This window comes from Ailuropoda melanoleuca, chromosome X, assembly GCF_002007445.2.
Source record: "Ailuropoda melanoleuca isolate Jingjing chromosome X, ASM200744v2, whole genome shotgun sequence".
NCBI classification, from domain to species: Eukaryota; Metazoa; Chordata; class Mammalia; order Carnivora; family Ursidae; genus Ailuropoda; species Ailuropoda melanoleuca.
The window spans coordinates 110,503,550-110,522,591 of NC_048238.1; the positions used below are offsets into that span (position 1 = coordinate 110,503,550).

Genomic DNA, 19,042 nt, shown 5'->3' on the forward strand with positions numbered 1-19,042 from the left:
GACAGAAGGGCCATCTGCCAAATCCTTGTCTCCTGCCCCTGCACCCCAACCTCACAGCTCTTGTCTGCTTGCCACTACCAGTCCTCTGAGCCCCCTCAGGTGCTCCCAAGGAAGAGGCACCCAGCATGTGCAGTCTGTTTTCCACTTATGCCTTCCAGTCCCAAACTTTTATCAAGACTGTGATGTGGGCATCTCAGAAGCTAGAGGAGGGAAGCCCCAAGCAGCAGGAAGGGACGGGCAGCTGGCTTTAGTTCTACCCCTTGGGCCCTCGTGAGCCTCCCCAAAGGAGGCTGTGCAGAGACGTCAGGTCAGGGACCATGGACTCTCCCTGCCGTGCCTCAGCCCAGGCCTCTGACCATGGAGCCTCCAGTTCTGAGAGCAGAGGGTGAGAGGGCTCTCAGCAATCCCAAAAGACCTCTTTCTCATGGGAGTGTTGGGGCCTGGCAGGCCAGGGAAAAGCTGGAGTTTGGAGGAGAACCCTCTTCAGCAAATGCTCAGCCATAGAATACACCTTTCTGGGCACTTGTGTGAGCCAGGATCATACTGAGCCAGTCCTGGAAGAATCAGCCATAGGTACCTGTCCTGGGGAGCGTGAGAGAGATGGGCAGAGCATAACAGGCACCCTGGCCTGGGTGAAGGGGTGGCTGCCTCTCTTGGGAAGTGGCTAGCCACTCTTGCTCCTCTCATTCTGACCACACTTGGACACCCACTGGCCAATCCACTTTGCTGACATTGGGTGCAGGAGAAAGTAGGACATCTTTGCTTCACTTCATACCTTCTTTTCCCTTGGCAGGCCTCCAAGCACAAGGGCTCCCGCTGGCTACATCATCCGGTAGGTGCCCACTTCCCCATGGCTGCCTGCACTGCTCCCTGGCTTCTCACAGGGAAGCTCACTGAGCTACTTCTTCTGGGCTCTCTTTTAGGGGAGTGTTCACCAAGCCCATAGACAGCTCATGTCAGCCCCAGCAGCACTTCCCCAAGGCCAACGGAACTCCAAAAAGGTGTGTGTCCATGGGGTGAGGGCCTAGGCCAAGCAGCAGGTATGAGGGCCTAAGCCAAGCTCATGGCAGAGACATTACTCTTTCTGTCACTACGGGGGACCAGGGGAAAGGGTGGTAGGGGGCAGCTCTCTGCCTGTGTAGGTCAGGGCCCTGGATAGCAGTGCTGGGACAGAAAGCCCCCAGGTGGATGTATGGCCCAGTGTGGACACTTGGGTTTCCCAGTAGCCGTGCCTGTGGGAGACCCTGGGCCACTACCTGACTGACACTGATCACTGGGACAGAGACACAGGGAGGAGGGTGGGAGGTCTTCTTAGGCTTGACTTCTGGCTGACTGCACTGAGTGCTTTAGTCCACCTTCTTCCCGGCAGACTGAGGTGACATGTCGTCAAAGCACCCTGGTGTCAAGTTCAACCTGGGCCCCTTGGCCCTGCCTTTCTGATGCAGCCCACCCTGATGCAGGAGGGCTGCCCTGCTCAGGGTGGTGCAGATGTTCTGGGTGTCTGGCAGGGCTGAAAGAAAAGAGGAAAGGCCACCAGCTACATGCCTGTTGGGACATGTGGGCAAATTGGAAGCAAGAGGGGGCCTGGGAGTGGGCACATGGAAACTTCTTTCCTCTCCAGTTCTGCTGGTCTGCTGAGAGCAGCTCCTACTGGGCCTCCCCGCCCCTCTTCCTCTGGCTATAAGATGACCACTGAGGATTACAAGAAGCTGTAAGTACGCAGTTGCCGATCCAGCTCAGTTCCCTCCTCCAAGGACCAGCCCAAACACCAGGTCTGCTGAGGGCAGCTGGTTGGTTGCCTCTGAGCATGGCCAAGGAGTGCCAGTCCTGCCAGCCTGACATTCCTGCCAGTTGCCACTGTGACCAAGAGGGTGACAAACCCCAGAAAGTTGGACAGCTGTACGCATTGCAGTTCTGATCTGAGGCAAAGCAGGGGCTGTAAAGAAGTTTATCAAAGGGGCCAGTGGGTTTGGAGAAAGGGTTATGGATCTTGGCTCCGGAGCTGCTGCTGGTTGACTCTGTTTCCGGGATATGGCTCTGCACCCCTCTGGGGTTCAGACCAGGCTAGGCTGGGGCCTGATGACCCCAAGCATCCTGATGGTTCTGGCAGCCTATCAGTTATTGGCATTTTGTCCTGAAATCTCAGCTGCTTCTTGGATATAAATCTTTGGGGCTTTCCTTCTGGCCCCTATCAAAGAAGCCCCCCACTATGTGCCCAAGGAGGGGGGATTCTGGGCCGAGGTGTGGGTTTTACCTGTAGTTCCTAGGGGCCCCATGTTTTTATATTGCTGTATATCCCTTGTCACAATCATCCAGTGACATGGAACAGCTAGGAAATCTTTCTGGAGAAGGGGAGAGGCTTGAACTGGGTCTTGAGGGACAGTTAAGGTTGGAATAAGGAGAGAGAAGAGGGCTGGCTCTTGAGGAGAAAGAAGTGGCATGAGCAAAGGCTCAGAGGTAACAATGCCAACATGTGCTATTATTGTTGTAAGTCAGGAAGCCAGGCTGCTGAGGGTGGCAGCCTGTGACAGCAGGGGCAGAGGTGGGGGAGGAGGGGCCACAACCAACAGTACCCTCCCCCCACCAGGGCACCCTACAACGTCAGGCGCAGCTCAGCATCAGGGTCTGCTGAAGAGGAAGAGGTGCCCTTCTCGTCTGATGAGCAGAAACGGAGGTAACGGTGCCCGCCGGGCATCCCACGGGCAGGGCAGTGGCCCAAGTTTGCATGGACCAGTGACATAGGAATTGTGCCAGGTGGGGTGACAAAATGCACAACATGTATAATATCAGTGCTGGCTGCCAGCAACAGGTGGCATTTACTGAGTCCCAGAACCATCTACTCAGTGCTGGGCCAGTTCAGAGGACCCTCTTATGAACGTTTTATGGAGCAGAACCTAGGTAATGAGGGTCTGGGGGAAGCTTCAACTGCGGGTGGATAGACTGTGGGGAGGGAGGTGCTTTGGGACTTTATATCAATTTGTTAAAAAGGGTCCTGAGCAAATTGGACCAAAATAGACCATGAGCCTGGGAGGAGCCCTTTGTGTGTATGCTGTGTGCCCAGAGTCTGGGCAGAGCCTGCATGCCTGGATGGGACGGTCAGTCTCCATAGGTGCCAGTGCCCCTTACCCCCAAATGAGGCCAGGTGCTTCGGCAGCAGCTAGGTCCTGAGGAAAGAAAGGCCCTGTGGGCTCGGCCTGACTCCAATCCCAGTGTCTCTTGGGCTTGGTGAAGCTCCTGTGCTGAGGGTCTGGCAGATGGGCAGTTCTAAGGGCAGAGTCTACAGTGGCAGAGGTCCCTGGGCCTGGGGGGTACAGGGGAAGAGTCAGAAGCTCTGGAGCCAGGCTGCTGGGCATTGACTGTCCGCTCTGCCACCGGCTAGATGTGTGGTATCTAAAGTCACTAAAGCTCCCCATGCCTCAGTTTCCTCAACTGTAAGTTGTGGGTGAAACTAGCACCTACCTTCCTGGGTCTTAAGGATTCAATGAGCCGGCATCTAGCACAGGGCTGGGCCTCGTGTGTCTCTCTGTTTCCTTTGAATCGTTCTGGGAGCAGGTGCTAATTTGGCTTCATGTGCTTGCCTCTCGGGTGGCCCACTAGCTGCTGGGCTATGCTGGCAGAGTGAGTCCTGCCTTAGGCCATTAGATGCCCCCTCTCTGTGCCACCCCAGGTCAGAGGCTGCAAGCAGTGTGGTGAGGAAGACAGCTCCCCGGGAGCACTCCTATGTTCTGTCAGCCGCTAAGAAGAGTACCAGGTGAGTTATACAGCAGGAGACACAGCAGGGCCTGGCTTCTGGGCCAGCTCAGCCACCAACTGGCTCCTGTCCCCTCAGGGCTTCAGGGTTCCTTTAGCTGGTGAGGGGTTGGTTGAGAGAACCCTCCTCGCCAGACCGCCTGGGATTCTCAGATGCACTTTCTGGAAAACTGAGAGGTCTGGCTCCTGCCATCAGGACTAGTGAGGTACTGGGAATGAGAGAGAAGCCCAGGTCCCTGTAAAGCAGAGTGGTCATGATGTCACCTGTCCATGGGTTCTGTCCAACACGTTGCCTTTCTGCTTCCTTTTCAGCAGCCCTACCCAGGAGATGCAGGCCCCATTCATTGCGAAGAGGTAAATGTCAGCAAGGGAAGCCTTGCTAGCAGGGGCGGAGTATGGGCGCCATGGAAAGCAGGCACAGAGTGGGAAGTTGTGAGGGGCTGGTGGCTTCTATCTAGTGGCCAGATGAGCAATTAAGTGGCTGTGGTGATACTTGTGGCTTCAACGGCCAGTTCTGTATAGGCAGGATCTGGCCGACAGAACACAGCTTGCGGCTGGAAACTTCCATTTACTAACGGGTAGGCCCCTGACTTCTGGTAGAGCCATAGTGTTTCCAAGGCCTCTGAGGTTTTGAAGCAAAAGTAGCTACCCGGGTAAAAAGGACTTGTCCCCCTCCTTCCCACCCTGCCAGGGATAGGCTGGACAATGCCGTGGCAGGCGGGATTATTGGGCTGGGGTCCAGAGGTTTGTCATTGGGGGCCTCCTCCTGGCCAGGCTCTTGGAAGTGACCATGACATTGGAGATGGACCCTAAAGGGTGAACAGGGTTCAACAGGGAATGATCAGGATGTTACGACAATCCAGCTGAGTGAGGGAGGAGTGTCACCATTAGTTGACACAAAACATCTTCTGGGAGAGGAGACTATTTGGGGAGCACAGGGAAGAAACTTCTGGAAAGTTGGATTTTAGGGATATTCCATGAGGTAAACAAGGAAGGCATCCGTGAGGTAGCATAGTGAGCTGAAGACAGGAATGGTTAGGAAAGGGCGGTGGCAGCACAAAGGAAGTGACAGAGCACACCGTTTATCTTACTGGCTGTGTTAGATTCCCAGGGCTGCTGTAATAAAGTACCACAAACTGGGTGGCCTGGACCCCAGAAATGTGTTGTCTTTGAGTTCTGGAGGCTATAAGTCCAAGATCAAGGTGTGAGCAGGATTGGTTCCTTCTGGAGGCTGTGAGAGAGAAACCCTTGACATTCTTTGGCTTGTAGACACATCACTCCAATCTCTGCCTCTATCTTATGAACCTTCCTTTCTCTGTGTGTCTGTGTCCAAATTTCCCTCTTCTTGTAAGGACACTGGTCATTGGATTTAGGGCTCACCCTAGTCCAGTGTGACCTGATCTTAACTTGATTACATGTGCCAAGACCCCATTTCCAAATAAGGCCACATTCACAGGTGCAAGGCAGACATGAATTTTGGAGGCACACTATTCAACCTGATATGCTGTTCTTATGCCAAACTGGAGTCGCTGAGCTTCCAGGCTGGGCCACCTCATGGCCACAGACACCACTGAAAGAAAGCATGTCCTTCAGTAGCAGCAAGCTCTAGGGCAGCTGAGCAGTGCCGCAGGGGACATGCAGTGCATCTGTTTCTCTTCTTGCCCCAAGGGTTGGTGTGGTGGATGAGGACAGGCCTTCTGAGAAGAGCCAAGACCTACCTGCTCTAGCAAGATCCCCTCCTGGCTCAAGCAGGTAATCAATCACTCATCTCTGCCTGGTGCTGGTGGCTTCAAGGCTTGCCCTGCCACTGTCACTGGTGTCCCGTGTGCCCAGTGACAAGATGAGGCACAGAAATCGGTAAGAGCCTGTCTGGCTGGATGTCCTATGGCTGAATGGAGCAAAACAGCCTGGCATCCAGGGAGAGTATGTCACTCTTGTCTGTTTAATGCTTATCCGTGTTAACTTAACCCAATGGCAGCCATGACATCTCAGGAAAAAGTACTAACCATAGGGTTTGAGAGGGCCTACCATCTGGGTCCTAGCCCTGCCATTCTTGGGCTTGTTTATAGCTCTACCGTAAGTTGTCCAAGTTCAACCTGTCAGCTGTGTCCTCTGCCTCCTCTGGAGAAGGAGGCTCCACAGTCCCCAGCCTTGCTCACAGCTGCCTTCTTTGCCAGTGTGGATGGAAGCAAAGCCAAACTGTCTTGGGTAATTTTGATTGAGCGCATGCAGAGTCTGCCTAGCCCTGCAGGGTTCTGGGAGCCCAGGTGGGTGCTGTGAATGGCTCTGGCCTGTGAGCCAATTAGATGGGAGGATCTGGGACAGGCTGAGCACTGGTGCTCTCACTACAGACGGGGCCCTGAGTTGCTCTGATTTCTGAGTCCTGAGTATCTGGGCAAATGATGGTGCTCACTTGTCTGCAAATGGAGAGCAATCAATACCTCCTAGTACTTTGTGGTGAATTGAGCTAAGTCCTGTTGAGAGCACCACTTTCCTGTTGTTACTGCTGTTTAAAGCTCCTGCCTAGACTGGGAGCTTTGTCCAAATCCAAATCTGCTAAGTTGTATGTCTCCGTGGCACCCTTGGAAGATCCCGAGGCTAGAGAGGCAGAGTACCTGTTCCTACAGGTCACTTTCAGGACCGTTCTAGCTCTCGTAATGCCACTGCAGGCCCCTACTCCCCTCCCCAGTTCAAGTCCCACAACCATTTAACCATTTGTATGTGACCACGGTCCCTCAGGGCCACCTCCTCTGTGCCAGGAGAAGGATAGGGCCATCTGCCACAGCACAGACTGGTGAAGGAGAGCAAGGCTGCAGACCTTCTCTGTCTAGAGGGAGCGGGAGTGTGAGGCCATCCTGAGGTCATAGCCCCCGGCAGCGGGACTGCCCCTCTTCCTCACTCCTTCCCTCTCTTGATACTCCCTGTTTCTGTGAACTTTTGTAAGAACTTTAAAACAAATGGAAGATTTGAGAGCTCTTCACAAGGCAGCATTGGTGGGACTTGGGGATTGATGGGACATGGGGGCTGTCTTAGTTAGCTAGGTCCGCTATAACAAAGTACCACAAATTGGATGGCTTAAAGAACAGAAATGTATTATCTTCCAGTTCTGGAGGCTAGAAGCCCAAAATCAAGGAGTATCAGGTTTGGTTCTTTCCAAGGGCTTGGAGGGAGGCCTCTCCTTGGTTTGTAGATAGCCACCTCTCCCTGTGTCTCTTCACGTGCTCTTCCCTGTGTGTATCTCTTCTAATCTCCTCTCCTTACAAGGACATCAATCACTTTAGATTAAGGGCCCACCCTACTCTGGTATAACCTCATCTTAACTAATTCCATCTGCAGTGACCTTGTTTCCAAATAAGGCCACAGTCTGAGGCACTGGGGGTTAGAACTTCAACATATAAATTTTGGAGAGGACATAATTTCAGCCCCAAACAGTACACATCTCTGATTTCTCCTTATTTGTGTTTTGTGTAAAAAAACAAAAAACAAACCAAAACGATGAATGGTTTCAGATTTTTTAAAAAGAGACCATAGAAGAATTCGGTTGTGCTGTATTATGTATTTGAGAGGCATTTTAACATTTATGCCAGAAAATTCCTTTGGATGTTTAATACCCATCATCTGGCTGTCATAGCAAGGTGGCTGTAGTGGTTTGCCAGGACAACAGTAACAAAAGCCCACAAACTGGTGGCTCGAACAACAGAAATATATTGTCTCATAGTTCTGGAGGCCCAAAATCAAAGATCAAACTTGCCTGTGAGGCCCCAGGAAACAGAACTGGGACCAGATTACAGAATGTTTCAGACACCAAAGATGTCTCACAATGGGGCAGCCTCTGGTGGGAAGGAAGGAGTTGTCATCAGAAGTGTGCAACAGGGACTGGTCAGGGAGGCTCAGTGTGATGCTTGTCATAATACTTCTTTGCTCAGATTCTGCAGTCACAAAATATCTGCAGCCCTCTAGACAGTTTCCAGGTGAGCTGCTGACTGGTTCAGGATTGCCTTCCTTTCTGACCCCACTGCATCAGAAAGGTCCTGCACTGGTCAGGTCAGGCAGCCATCATCAGTGCCCCACACCCAGCTTCACTGTGCCTAGTTATTTGAGAATTCCAGGCCTGGATGTGCCCTTGAAGGAGCCCAGCCCTGTGGGGAGCAGTGACTAAACCAAATTCTGGGTTTTGTAGCACTTCAGAAAAAGCTGACTTATGGCATAGTGGGGCAGGAGAACATCACAGTCTTGTCCCCAGCTATGGCCTTGCTGAGGCTGCCCCATCTCCCTTGGCTCAAGTCTGAGGTAAGTTCCTCATCTCATGCAGTGGGCCAACCAGGAGGGAAGTCCTTGTCTTAGGTGCCAAACCCTTGAGGGACTTCAAGGAGGGCTGAAAATTTGGGACAGAAAGAGTGCCACACAAGGAAACCCACAGGCTGTGTCCTTGGGGCTGTCCAACTGTCACTTTCCTTCCATTAGACACCAGACCTGCCTGGCATCCCAAAGACCTCTCAGGTCCAAGTATCCACATCTGAACTACTTGTCTCTACTGTCACCCCCACCATGCCCCCCCCCCTGCTCAACCATGGAAGAGCCCTTCCCTCCATGCACCCTGGGGCTTGATTTCTTGGGTTCATCTTGTCTTTAACTTTCTCATTGTGGGGTAACTCCTACCCACCTTCTGGACGGAGGTTATTCAAGTACCTTCTTCCAGAGAAACTGGCTACCGTCCCCATCACAGCACTGGTCAGGTTTCCTTGGCTTTCTGCCTCACCCAATCATGGTAGGGCCTGTAGGCTGTGCCCCAGCATGCTGTCTGGCAGAGTAAGCCGGAGAGCAGTAAGTAAAAGCAGAGCCTCAGTTTTCTCACATATACAATAGTGAGTAGTGATACCTGCCTCCTGAGACTGCCCCAAATTCTCAATGGGATAATACATATAAAGTCCTGGTGCTTCCAGGGATAGGCTTGCTGATTTGCAGGGCCTTCTTCAAATGAAGAAACCAATATCGCCACCTTGCGGGCCTCTGAAGGAAAAATGCGGGTGTGGGTACTGCCGCATGCAGCCGGGGCTCCTGGATGAATTTGCTGAGGCTGCTGTAACAAGTTATCACAAACTGGGCAGATTAAACAACAGAAACTTACCCTCTCACAGTTCTGGAGGCCAGGAGTCCTAAATCAAGGTGTCAGCGGGGCTCCAGAGGCTCTGGGGAAGAATCTGTTCCAGGCCTTTCTCTTAGCCTCTGGTATTGCTGGCAATCTTTGTTGGTTCTTAATTTTTAGATGCATCATTCCAATCTCTGCCCCTGTTTTCACATGGCTATATTCCTTCCATGTGTCCGAGTACAAATGTCCCCTTTTTATAAGAACATCAGTCACATTGGATTAGGACCCACTCTTCTCCAGTATGGCCTTATTTTAAGTTAATTACATCTGCAATGGCCCTATTTCCAATTAAGGGCACATTCACAGATACCGGTGGTTAGGACTTCAGCTTATCTTTTAGGGGAACACAACGCAACCCATAACAGCCCCCGTGGAAGAGGTGCCATTTGAGCTGGGTCTTCAAGAAGGAATTGCTCAAGGGGGTGACAAAGAAGGAGGAAGGCACTGAAGGAGAGGCACCAGCTTGGACAGGCTTCGGTGATACTTTGTTCCTATTGCCTCTCTGACATAACAAAAACACCAGTGAAGGAGTATGTTTTATTTGCCTGTGATGTTCTCAAGTGGGGTGTGTCCCAGCCAGGTGCTTTATGCTGTCATCATTGCTATCATGGGAGGACACAGAGATCAGAGCTGCCCTTGTGCACCAGGCACCCTATACCTGGAAGCCCTTGCATCTCCCTCTTGTCATCTCCAATGTGCTAGGTCTCAGCCTAAGCCCCAGGAGGGACATAGACAAGCAGCCCACTGACCCGGTCCTCTAAGGCCTCCAAGTTTAGGTTGGAGCCAGATGTTAGAATCAACTCCAAGGTGACTTTCCAAGGAGAGCAGCCAAGCCACCCTGGCTCACCCAAAGTGAAAACAGCCTACCTCCCGGCCTTCACCCTGGCTCCTCCTTTCCTCTTCCTGGGACCCCAGAGGGGCCTTTCTAAACTGCCAGTCTGATCATGTGAAGCCCTTCACCCCCCACTTCAAGCCCATTCCTTGGCTTCCCTTTGCCACACCAGATCTGGTTTCAGCATTTAAGACTCCTGCCAGCTTCCACCTCCTCCTTCCCCACCTCCCTCCAGCTGGCCTCCAGTGGGGCTACATCTCCATGAAGTTTCTCAGGTGTCCTTGGGACTGGATTTGTGTACAGCCTTACACTTTACTAGAGTCAGGACCCATGCCACTGTGCCCCCCATTTTACCCCCCACTGGGCTGGAGGCTTCACCAGGGCAGGCCTGGGGCTCACCCCCATCTGTACTCCAGTACCCAGCCTAGTGCCCAGAGGCAGCTGAAGAAAGGAATTAGTTGCTGTAAGTGGGCTGGGTCTTAAAGGATGGCTTAGGCCTCACTTTGTGGACCTGGGTAGGTATGGTTTGGGATGAAGAGTACCCCCACAAAGCCAGGGAGCTCTAGATTCTCTCTGGTTCTGGCCATCACCATGGCCCAAGCCTGCTGGGTATCAGACCCTGCAGTGGAACCAAAAAGTTCATCGCACTTGGAGGGATATGTGTGGTCACTTGTGGGCCAGGTTCTGAGCATGGGAATCCTCAAAGGGGCCCTCTGAGTGCTGAGAATGTCTGATCCTCTGTGAGCAGCTCACAGGCACCTGGTCACTTGCTTTCATTCCCCAAGTCTCTGATATCCTACACCCAGTGGCTCTCACTCCATATTTGGTTTGCAGGTTTCCAGAGTATCTTGTTTGTCATCAGTCCCCATCAGTCTATATACCCAGAATTCCCACTGGCCTCACAAATAGCCACTTGGGACATTCTAGTGGGACCACAGCCAGGGGTCACCTCTGCAAGTGGATAGCAGCATCATGGCAGCAGCAACAGACAGGCGTTGGAGCTGGGCGGTCCCATTTCCACCCAGAAGGCCACTTGCTGTGCCTGAAAGGGTCTGGGTTCATGGGTGGGGGATTAGTAAAGGGGTGTTTCACCCTTCTTCCTCTGGGCCCTGGAGGTCAGTGGCCCACACTTAGCTATAGCACCAAGAAAGCTTAAGGCCAAAGAGGAGACAAGGGGGAAAAAAGGCAATGGGTCTGGGTATCCCGCTGCATTAGCCAGGAGGCTCCTGAGGGAGAGTGCCCTTGGACCCCTGGCACAGATGGGGAAGGGGGAGGCTTTTCTTACCAACTCTCTGGCTCTCTTCCTTGGCTACAGTACAAGAGGTGAGGAGATTGTCCGCCTGCAGATCATGACACCTGGGACAGGACTCCGCCTAATGGCCCCAGACCTGGAAGGAATGAGGTATGGGGGTGCTGCTGGGCTCCTTCCAAGCCATTTTAGAGATGGGGTCAATAGGGAAGGGATGCAAATGATCAGGAGCAGGGGCTGGTTGGTGAGAGACATGGTCAACCTAGGTCCTCAACTCCCATCTCATTCTTTCCACCCCAGTGGTGACTACCCCCTGGCCAGAAATGTTAACCATCTGATGCACCTGGTGCTGGGGAGCGTGAGGGCCAGGGGAACCACAATCAGCAGGGAGCACAGAGGGCCCAGTCCCTGCCCCAAGATAGGAGGCAGAGAGTCATGCAACAGGCAAGCAGGCTGGTGGGGTGGCGGGGGGAGCTTGCAGGGTTTGCTAGGGGCTGGGGTCCAGGAAAGCTGGGGTGCGGGCAAGGGGAGATCTAAGCAGGGAGGGGCCAATTCTCTTTGGAGGGACAGGTGGAGGGAGGGATCCTGTCTTCTACTCATTTAGCTATTCTCTCAACTAACATTTACTGAGCTCCTGATGCACACCTGACCCTTGTGCTACGGCCTGGAAGGCAGCTGTGAAGCAGCCAGACTGAGACCCTGCTAATGAAGCCCAGAGTCTGGGGAGGGAGGTCAGAGTGTATGCCCACTGGGGCAGTGGGAGCTCCAACCAGGGGCCTGTCACCAGCTAGAGGTGGGGATGGTTAAGGGAAGGCTTCCTGGGGAAAGAGGCATCCAAGATGAGTTCTGATGGATTTCTGGTTCCCTTTACTCTTCTCTTTGACGACTCCTTCTCCACTTCCCCACCCCAGGCAGGCACTGGGTCCTACCCATTTTTAATAGGGATATTTCCTATTCCTATTCTCCTATTGCCCAATACCTAGACACTCCACATCTCTATGTACCTGTGTGAGATTTCTAAAAGGCAAAAGTAGTCATGCCAGCCTCCTGGGGAAAACCCTGCAATGCCTCCTACCCTGATTGGGCTCTGCAGCCTGAACTCACTACCCCTCATATATCCTTCCTCCTTGGGCCCTCAGTTCCAGCCTCACAAGCCTCCATATGGTGCCTGTGCACAGTTGTCCACTCATAGATCAGTCTTCCCCAAGAACTCTGAGCTCCTGGAGGGCAGGGGCTGCAGTTAAGTGTTCTGTACATTCCCTTTGGCCCAGAACATTATGTTTGTTGCTGGAATGATTGAGGATCATCCAGTGTGACGATTTCTTTAATAAGGCAATATTGGAAGCTGCTTCATTGATTTCCCTAAGGTGACCAATTTCTGAGAAACAAGGGCAAAGTGACCCCAAGAGATGCAGGAGGAAACCAGGCTGCCTCCAATGAACATCCCTGCTGTGTCTCCTGTCTTCAGAACCCCCAAGGTTTCTGGTACTTTGTCTGGGAGTGGCAAAGCTATGACAACCGACTGATATCCCATGGGGTGCCACCCCCTTTCCAATGGGAGAATCAAGTTGGGGGAAGAAGAAAGAGGGAAAGCTAGAATTCACCAAGCCCTGCCCTGCCCCAACAGACTAGCAGGTGTCCCCGTGCAGGATGTAAATGCAGTCACCATGTCCATTTTACAGATGTGGAAATTGAGACCCTGAATGGTCAAGTAACTTGCTCAAGGCAACACGGCCAAGAACAGGCAGATTCAAGACTCCCACCCAGGCTGCTTGACTCCCACTCTGTGCCTTTTGCTCCATAATTCAGTAAACCACTGGGGACCAGGGTGAAGGGGCAAGAAGGGGTGATATAAATACTTGATATTTTTTGATGAATATATGATGAGTATGTAATTGCTGGGAGGCATTTGAGGGTTTGTAGTTGAGGTTTTGGAGAGAAGTTAGGGCTCAAGAAATTTCCATGTTATATGCAGACAAATGAGAGTGAAATAATGGGATTCAATGTTAGTGTGTACATGGGGTACAATGTCAAGGGAATCAAGGAGAGAAGGGCCAGCAGGCTGAGCACAGACCCCAGTGTGGAGGTGGCAACTGCCTGGTCATCCCCCTTGAGGGTGGCTGGGGATGGCAGTCAATTCTAGCAATGTTGGGGGTGAGCTTCCTGAGGGCCAGTCTGAAAGGCATTGGAGGTATGCATCAGTAGCACTGAGAGGTGGGAATAAGTGGAAGTCACTGGCTTGAGGGTAACAGTTGACGCCATGGGAGCAGAGGAGGTGGGCAGGATGGTGAAGCATGCACATGGAAAGGAATGCTGAGAACACCAAAATTACAGGGCAGAAGAAGAGAAAAAGGTGAAGGAGCCTGGGAAGGTATGGTAAGGGAGGTAGGAGATGGTGTCACGGAGTCACGACAGACAGATGGGGAAAGAAGGCAGGAGTGGCCCACTAAGTCAGAGAGAATAGAGGGAGGTGGAATTAGGAGGCTAGGAGCAGTTTTAACATCATGGAGGATTATAATCCAGAACTCTGAAATCAGACTGTTTGGGTTCAAATCCTAGCTCTTTCCCTTGTTACCTGGGGAACTTGGGGGCAAGTTGCTTGGGCTTTCTGTGCCCCCATTCACTCATCTGGAAAGTAGGCATGGATAAATACAGTACCCATATCCTGGGGTTTATGTGGAGGGTTAATGCATGCAGGACCGTGAGAATGGAGTCTGACCCTCAATCAACAGTGGCTATTAGTAATGAGAATTTGAGAATTGGCCAGTCCTACAATATCAAATTTTAAGTTCCTTGGAGACAGTTGGCATTTAGGGATGAGGTAACTGCCTTCATCTGAGTGTGGGTGGCTACTGGGTGATTAACTTATGTTTCTTTCCTCCATAGTTCTTCCCTGGGCTCCAAAGACAAAAAGGCCCACAGCCCTAGAGAGGCCAAGAGAGATTTGGTTGGTGATGAGGCCTGCAAGAGCCCCAGTCCAGACCCTGAAAGGTAACTCAGTGCAGGGACAGAGAGCCCATGTGGCCCTTGGTCTAAGGTCAATGGATGGAGCTGGGACCAAGACTGTCCAGTTCCCCACTGTGTCTCCAGTGCCTGAGGCAGTATAGGTCCTCAATGAATATTTGTTGAAAGAATAAATGAAGGAATGTATGAGGCCTGGAGAGGGGCAGGCCCCTGCCAAGATCCCTCAGGGAGCCAATTGTAGACCTGGACCAAACTCTAGGCCAGACCACCCCCACCCTAGCCCTTGGCCCAACTTCACTGTGATTTTTCCCCCATTGAAAGCAGTCCTGCTGATGGCCAGGGCAAGCAAGGCTGCCAAATCAGCAGTTTAGGGAAGTCAGTGACCAAAGGATACATGGGCCTCAATGGAGCATCTAGCATGGACTTCCAGGATGACCTGTGGATAAAGGGAGACATGGTAGAGGCTGGCAAGGATGTGAGGCAGAGCCAGTGGGGTATGATGAGTCCAGAAGGGATGGTTGTGCCCAGCCATCCTGTCACCATCTCACTGAGTTGTCCTCTAAGCCAGACCAGGGAAGCCTAGGTGTGGTGAGCAGTGACTGAGAGATATTTCTTCAATGGGATGCTGGTAGCTGCTAATGGATAAGAGCCCACAACCTTGCCTGCTTGCCACCATTTTCTCAGTATGGAGTTCTGGATCCCCAGTAGGGACTAGCATGGAAATGAGGGAAGGGGACTCAAGATGTCTGGGGGAGCTTGTTTCTGCCCTGGGCTCTATGGTTTATTAGTGGCCCCAAATGCCTTGCCACTTGTTCTGTCAGCCATTGATCCCTCCATTGTGCCAGCCTCCTCCTGAGTTGCTACTTTGCTCTATTTTTTGGCTCCACTCTTGCTCCCAGTCCATCAGGTTTGGAAGAAAAGCAGAAATACTTGCTGATGTCAGGTTGGTTCTAGTTGGAGCAGCGCAGGGTGGCAGCCGAGAGCCTGGGGTTCTAGTCTGTGAGGCTTGCTCTCAGGACATCTTAGTTAGATTAAAACCTAACCAGAGTCAGCAAATGCTTCTCTTCCCATAACAGGTCAAGTGCACAGTCAAGTGATGGCAATGTGGGACCCAGAGCCATGGGCTTCCTACCTGAAGTCTTGACAGCAGACATTGGCTCTGGGAAAGGAGGGTAAGCTGCCTGGAGGAGGCAGGTGGACCCAACTTATTTATACTCTTGTATCTCTGGTGACAGGCCAGGGTTAAGCTGCCAAAACTGTTTGGGTTGCTGGAGGCTGAGCCACTGTCATTTCCCATAGTCTTGTCTACAGCTTGCTTCTCCAGTTGCTGCCACCACATCCTTTGTCCCTGGGCTTTCCACTTATGGGAATTGCCTATGCTTGAATCTTGCTCTTTCTACCCTCTGCCACTGGCTTTCAAGATCCTCCGGAGCAGGCACAAAGGCCCACTTGCAGCTGGAGGCCCAGCCCCTGCCTGGGCAGGCATCAGGAGGTAGGATGAATATGTGGGGAATGAGTTAAAGGACAAACTAACAAACAAATGGCCAAATGATGGATGAATCAGTGCCTTCTTTCTTCTTGGCTGACCTCTGAGGACAAGCTGAAGGAGGTCCTTCGTCTCTGCTTTCTCCTTTCCCTTCCAAAAACCCCAAAGCTCCTTTTCCTGCCCCACCAGCCTTTCCTGGCCAGTTATGCTCTGTGGTTCAGTGAAAGGAGAAGCAGTGGCCCCTCTGAGAAGACAAGCATGTCTGGATGGGCTCAAATTCCTGGACCTGGGTGGAGTCAGGGGCCACTTTCTCAGGTGATTCTGAAAATGTCAAGGTCAGTTGTGCTAACGCCCTTATGGTTCAGAGCAAATGGATAAAGAAGAATGGCAAAGCCAGTGTCTGCAGAGAGCCACAAGGGCATGCTGCCAGCCAGCACACCTGCCCTACCACTGTGCCTCAGTAGGTGCAAAGAAAGGCCACTGGGCTGGGACCTTGGCTCTTTGAGCTGCCACTAGTGGGGAGGACAGTCTGAGAGCCCAGCACTTGCAGCCTGCATCACTGTGTGCTGGCCAGAACAGTTGTGCTATTAATTTAATTTGCTGGTTGCTCTTGTAGACTTCTGTTTCATGTTTGAATATTCTTCCAGATCATCCTTCTTGCTTACACACCTTCATAAAATGAAGTCCTTGCTTTTTGCTTTCATTTTCTTTAAAATGAAGCCAAACATCAAGTTACCTTACAAAATAATCTGAAGAATAGTCTAGATATTTATGACTTTTAACCTTTCAAGATTCAAGAGTTTTTACATTGTCTTACCTATCCTTATTTTGACAATGATTTTTAAGAAATTTGCCGTTATTATATTTCCAAGGAAAATGTTATTTCTTTTTTTTAAGATTTTATTTTTAAGTAATCTCTACACCCTACGTGGGGCTTGAATTTACAACCCCGAGATTAAGAGTTGTATGTTCTACCAACTAAGTCAGCCTGGCACCCCAGAAAATGTTCTTTCTTTTTTTTTTAAGATTTTATTTTTTTATTTTTTTAAGGATTTTATTTATTTATTTATTTGATAAAGACAGAGACAGCCAGCAAGAGAGGGAACACAAGCAGGGGGAGTGGGAGAGGAAGAAGCAGGCTCCTAGCGGAGGAGCCTGATGTGGGGCTCGATCCCACAACACCGGGATCACGCCCTGAGCCGAAGGCAGACGCTTAACTGCTGTGCCACCCAGGCGCCCCTTAAGATTTTATTTATCTATTTGTCAGAGAGAGAGAGCACAAGCAGGGGGAGCAGCAGGCAGAGGGAGAAGCAGGCTCCCCGCTGAGCAGGGAGCCCAATGCGGGACTGGATCCCATCACCCCGGGATCATGACCTGAGCTGAAGACAGACGCCCAACCAACTGAGCCACCCAAGCATCCCAAAAAATGTTATTTCTTATGCAGAAAACAACCACTCCTTTTCCATTCACTTTTTTCCATTCACTTTTATGAGTTTAATAATTGAACTTAATTATGGATGCAAGTACAACTGGGATAAACAGATTTGAGAATTAAACATGAGGAACTCTTAGTGAGCATGCTACTCAAGTGCAGGCTTGCACAGACGATGACGTGAGCTGTGACTGCCCAGCATGCTGTGAGCATCAATCTGCCTGATTAACAGAAAAAAAGAATGCAGCCTACCCCTGGGAAGACTGGGTAAGACAGCAACCCACTCACTCAATCTGTATCAAGCTGATGGATACAGATGTACTGCAAAGGGATGCTGCTTCTATAAATGGCCCCAGGCCCCATTAATAATAACAGGAGCAATTTAGCACATGCTAGGGCTTAGGCATTATTCTAAGTACTTGATATCTGTTAACTCATTTACTCTTCTTGGAAAACTTATGAGGCAGACACAATTATCATCCCCATTTCACTGATGACCAAACTGAGGCTGAGAGAAGTCAGGTGATGTGCCCAAGGTCACACATCTGGGAGGTAGCAAAGTCCTGATTTGAACACAGGCAATGTGCCCACAGGGAGCACACACTGCCCCAATGTCAGACATCTGTGGGCTCTAAGTGAGTATTATGCCCTGAGCATCTGTTTGAGCAGCCCTTCAGCTCTCATCATCTGTTGGAGATAGAAGCCATCCTTTGGGGAGGAAATAGACATACAGACACAAAGTCCTGAACCCAGACCAGGCTTGGACTCCTTCCACAGACGGTGCTCAGCTGCTGGCTTCCCCCTTCTCCTGGATGGCCAGGATGTGTGTGGTGCCAACTCTCAGCCTTGCAAGCCCAGCACCTACTCACAAGGACCCAAGTTGAGGTGGCAGAGGGGATGGCATTGGGAGGCAGAGCTTGGGAAGAGATCCTTCTGTAGGGACTGCAGCTTAACCTAGCAAGCAGGAGTCAGTAGGAGGAATACCAGGGATAGCCAACCAGTACTAGGAGGCTCAGTCCCAGGGAGCACATGGAGGTGGTTGAAGAGGGCACATGGCTCCAGGGATGCTAAGGTGCAATGGGAAGGGGTTGTGCATCCCTACACAGCAGGCTTCTGCCCTATTTCATCACCAATCCACTAGTAGGAGTGGCTAGTTTGCTGTGGGTGTGTGGAGCATTTAGTAAGGAACAACCATCCTGTACTCCCACACAGCCCCAGGAAATGCAGGTCAGGCCAGGATACTGGAACCCAAAACCAAGAGCTGATCAGGGGCAGTGCTTGATCTAGAACTCAGGTGCTAAGGCCATGGCTCACAAGATGTTATCACACACAGTGGCACCTGTGCCATACTAACAGCAGGACTGAGATGCTGTCCTTTACTGGCAGATGTTGGACCCCCTTTCCTGTGAGAAGGCAACTGGGAAGGGCCCCCCGTCTCCTTTGGTCTGAGGCCTCAGTGGGCATGTGTGCTTTCTCCCTCAGCTCCAGTGCCACTCTGGCCTCTGCTGGACCAACTGACCGGAAGTGTGACAGTCCAGCAGACCTGGAGGACAGAGAGGCACACCTGAAGGGGTAAGGCATCAGGCAACAGTGCTGAGCTTCTGAGGTGAAGAAAGCAATTCAGGTATACATTAGCTTTTGGCTTGGAAGGTGAGGCCAGCAAGGCCTGTGAGCTGGTCCAAAGCTTGTGGCAAAAGCTGAAACCCCAGCTAGAGCCCTCTGGCCTCTACCTCTGGGACCACAAAGCTTTCCACTACACCTTGTTACCTCCAGCCAGGAAGTCTACCATAATCAGGAAGTCACCCACTCGTTCAATCAACATTCACTCGAATGGCACCTGCCCTGTGCTGGAGGCTAGAGCACACAGATATGGCTGATGGGAGGTAAAGCCTAGCCCAGACTGGAACAATACATTATGCTGGAGCAGGGAGATGGGGGGCCCAGGACAGCTTCATGGGGGAGGTGGCTTTTTTTTATTATATTATGTTAATCACCATACAGTACATCCCCGGATTCCGATGTAAAGTTTGATGCTTCATTAGTTGCGTATAACACCCAGTGCACCATGCAATACGTGCCCTTCTTACTACCCATCACCAGTCTATCCCATTCCCCCACCCCCTCCCCTCTGAAGTCTTCAGTTTGTTTCTCATAGTCCATAGTCTCTCATGTTTCATTGG

At 51.5% G+C, this 19,042-nt stretch overlaps 1 protein-coding gene across 9 annotated transcripts in view; it reads left to right on the forward strand.

Moving 5' to 3' along the window:
* ZNF185 (zinc finger protein 185 with LIM domain) overlaps positions 1–19,042 on the forward strand; it is a 59,490-nt gene that overhangs the window by 15,908 nt on the left and 24,540 nt on the right. For 3 of the 9 annotated variants that reach the window (XM_019792885.2, XM_019792888.2, XM_019792890.2), the window contains exons 5-15: positions 794–832; positions 924–1,001; positions 1,622–1,711; positions 2,588–2,674; positions 3,668–3,751; positions 4,063–4,104; positions 5,419–5,502; positions 11,047–11,133; positions 13,867–13,971; positions 15,021–15,116; positions 18,345–18,434. In XM_019792885.2, the coding sequence (XP_019648444.1) occupies positions 794–832; positions 924–1,001; positions 1,622–1,711; positions 2,588–2,674; positions 3,668–3,751; positions 4,063–4,104; positions 5,419–5,502; positions 11,047–11,133; positions 13,867–13,971; positions 15,021–15,116; positions 18,345–18,434 (882 nt within the window). The remainder of the gene's footprint in view (positions 1–793; positions 833–923; positions 1,002–1,621; positions 1,712–2,587; positions 2,675–3,667; positions 3,752–4,062; positions 4,105–5,418; positions 5,503–11,046; positions 11,134–13,866; positions 13,972–15,020; positions 15,117–18,344; positions 18,435–19,042) is intronic. The other 6 variants (XM_019792886.2, XM_019792887.2, XM_034649369.1 and 3 more) reach the window with 6 other exon arrangements.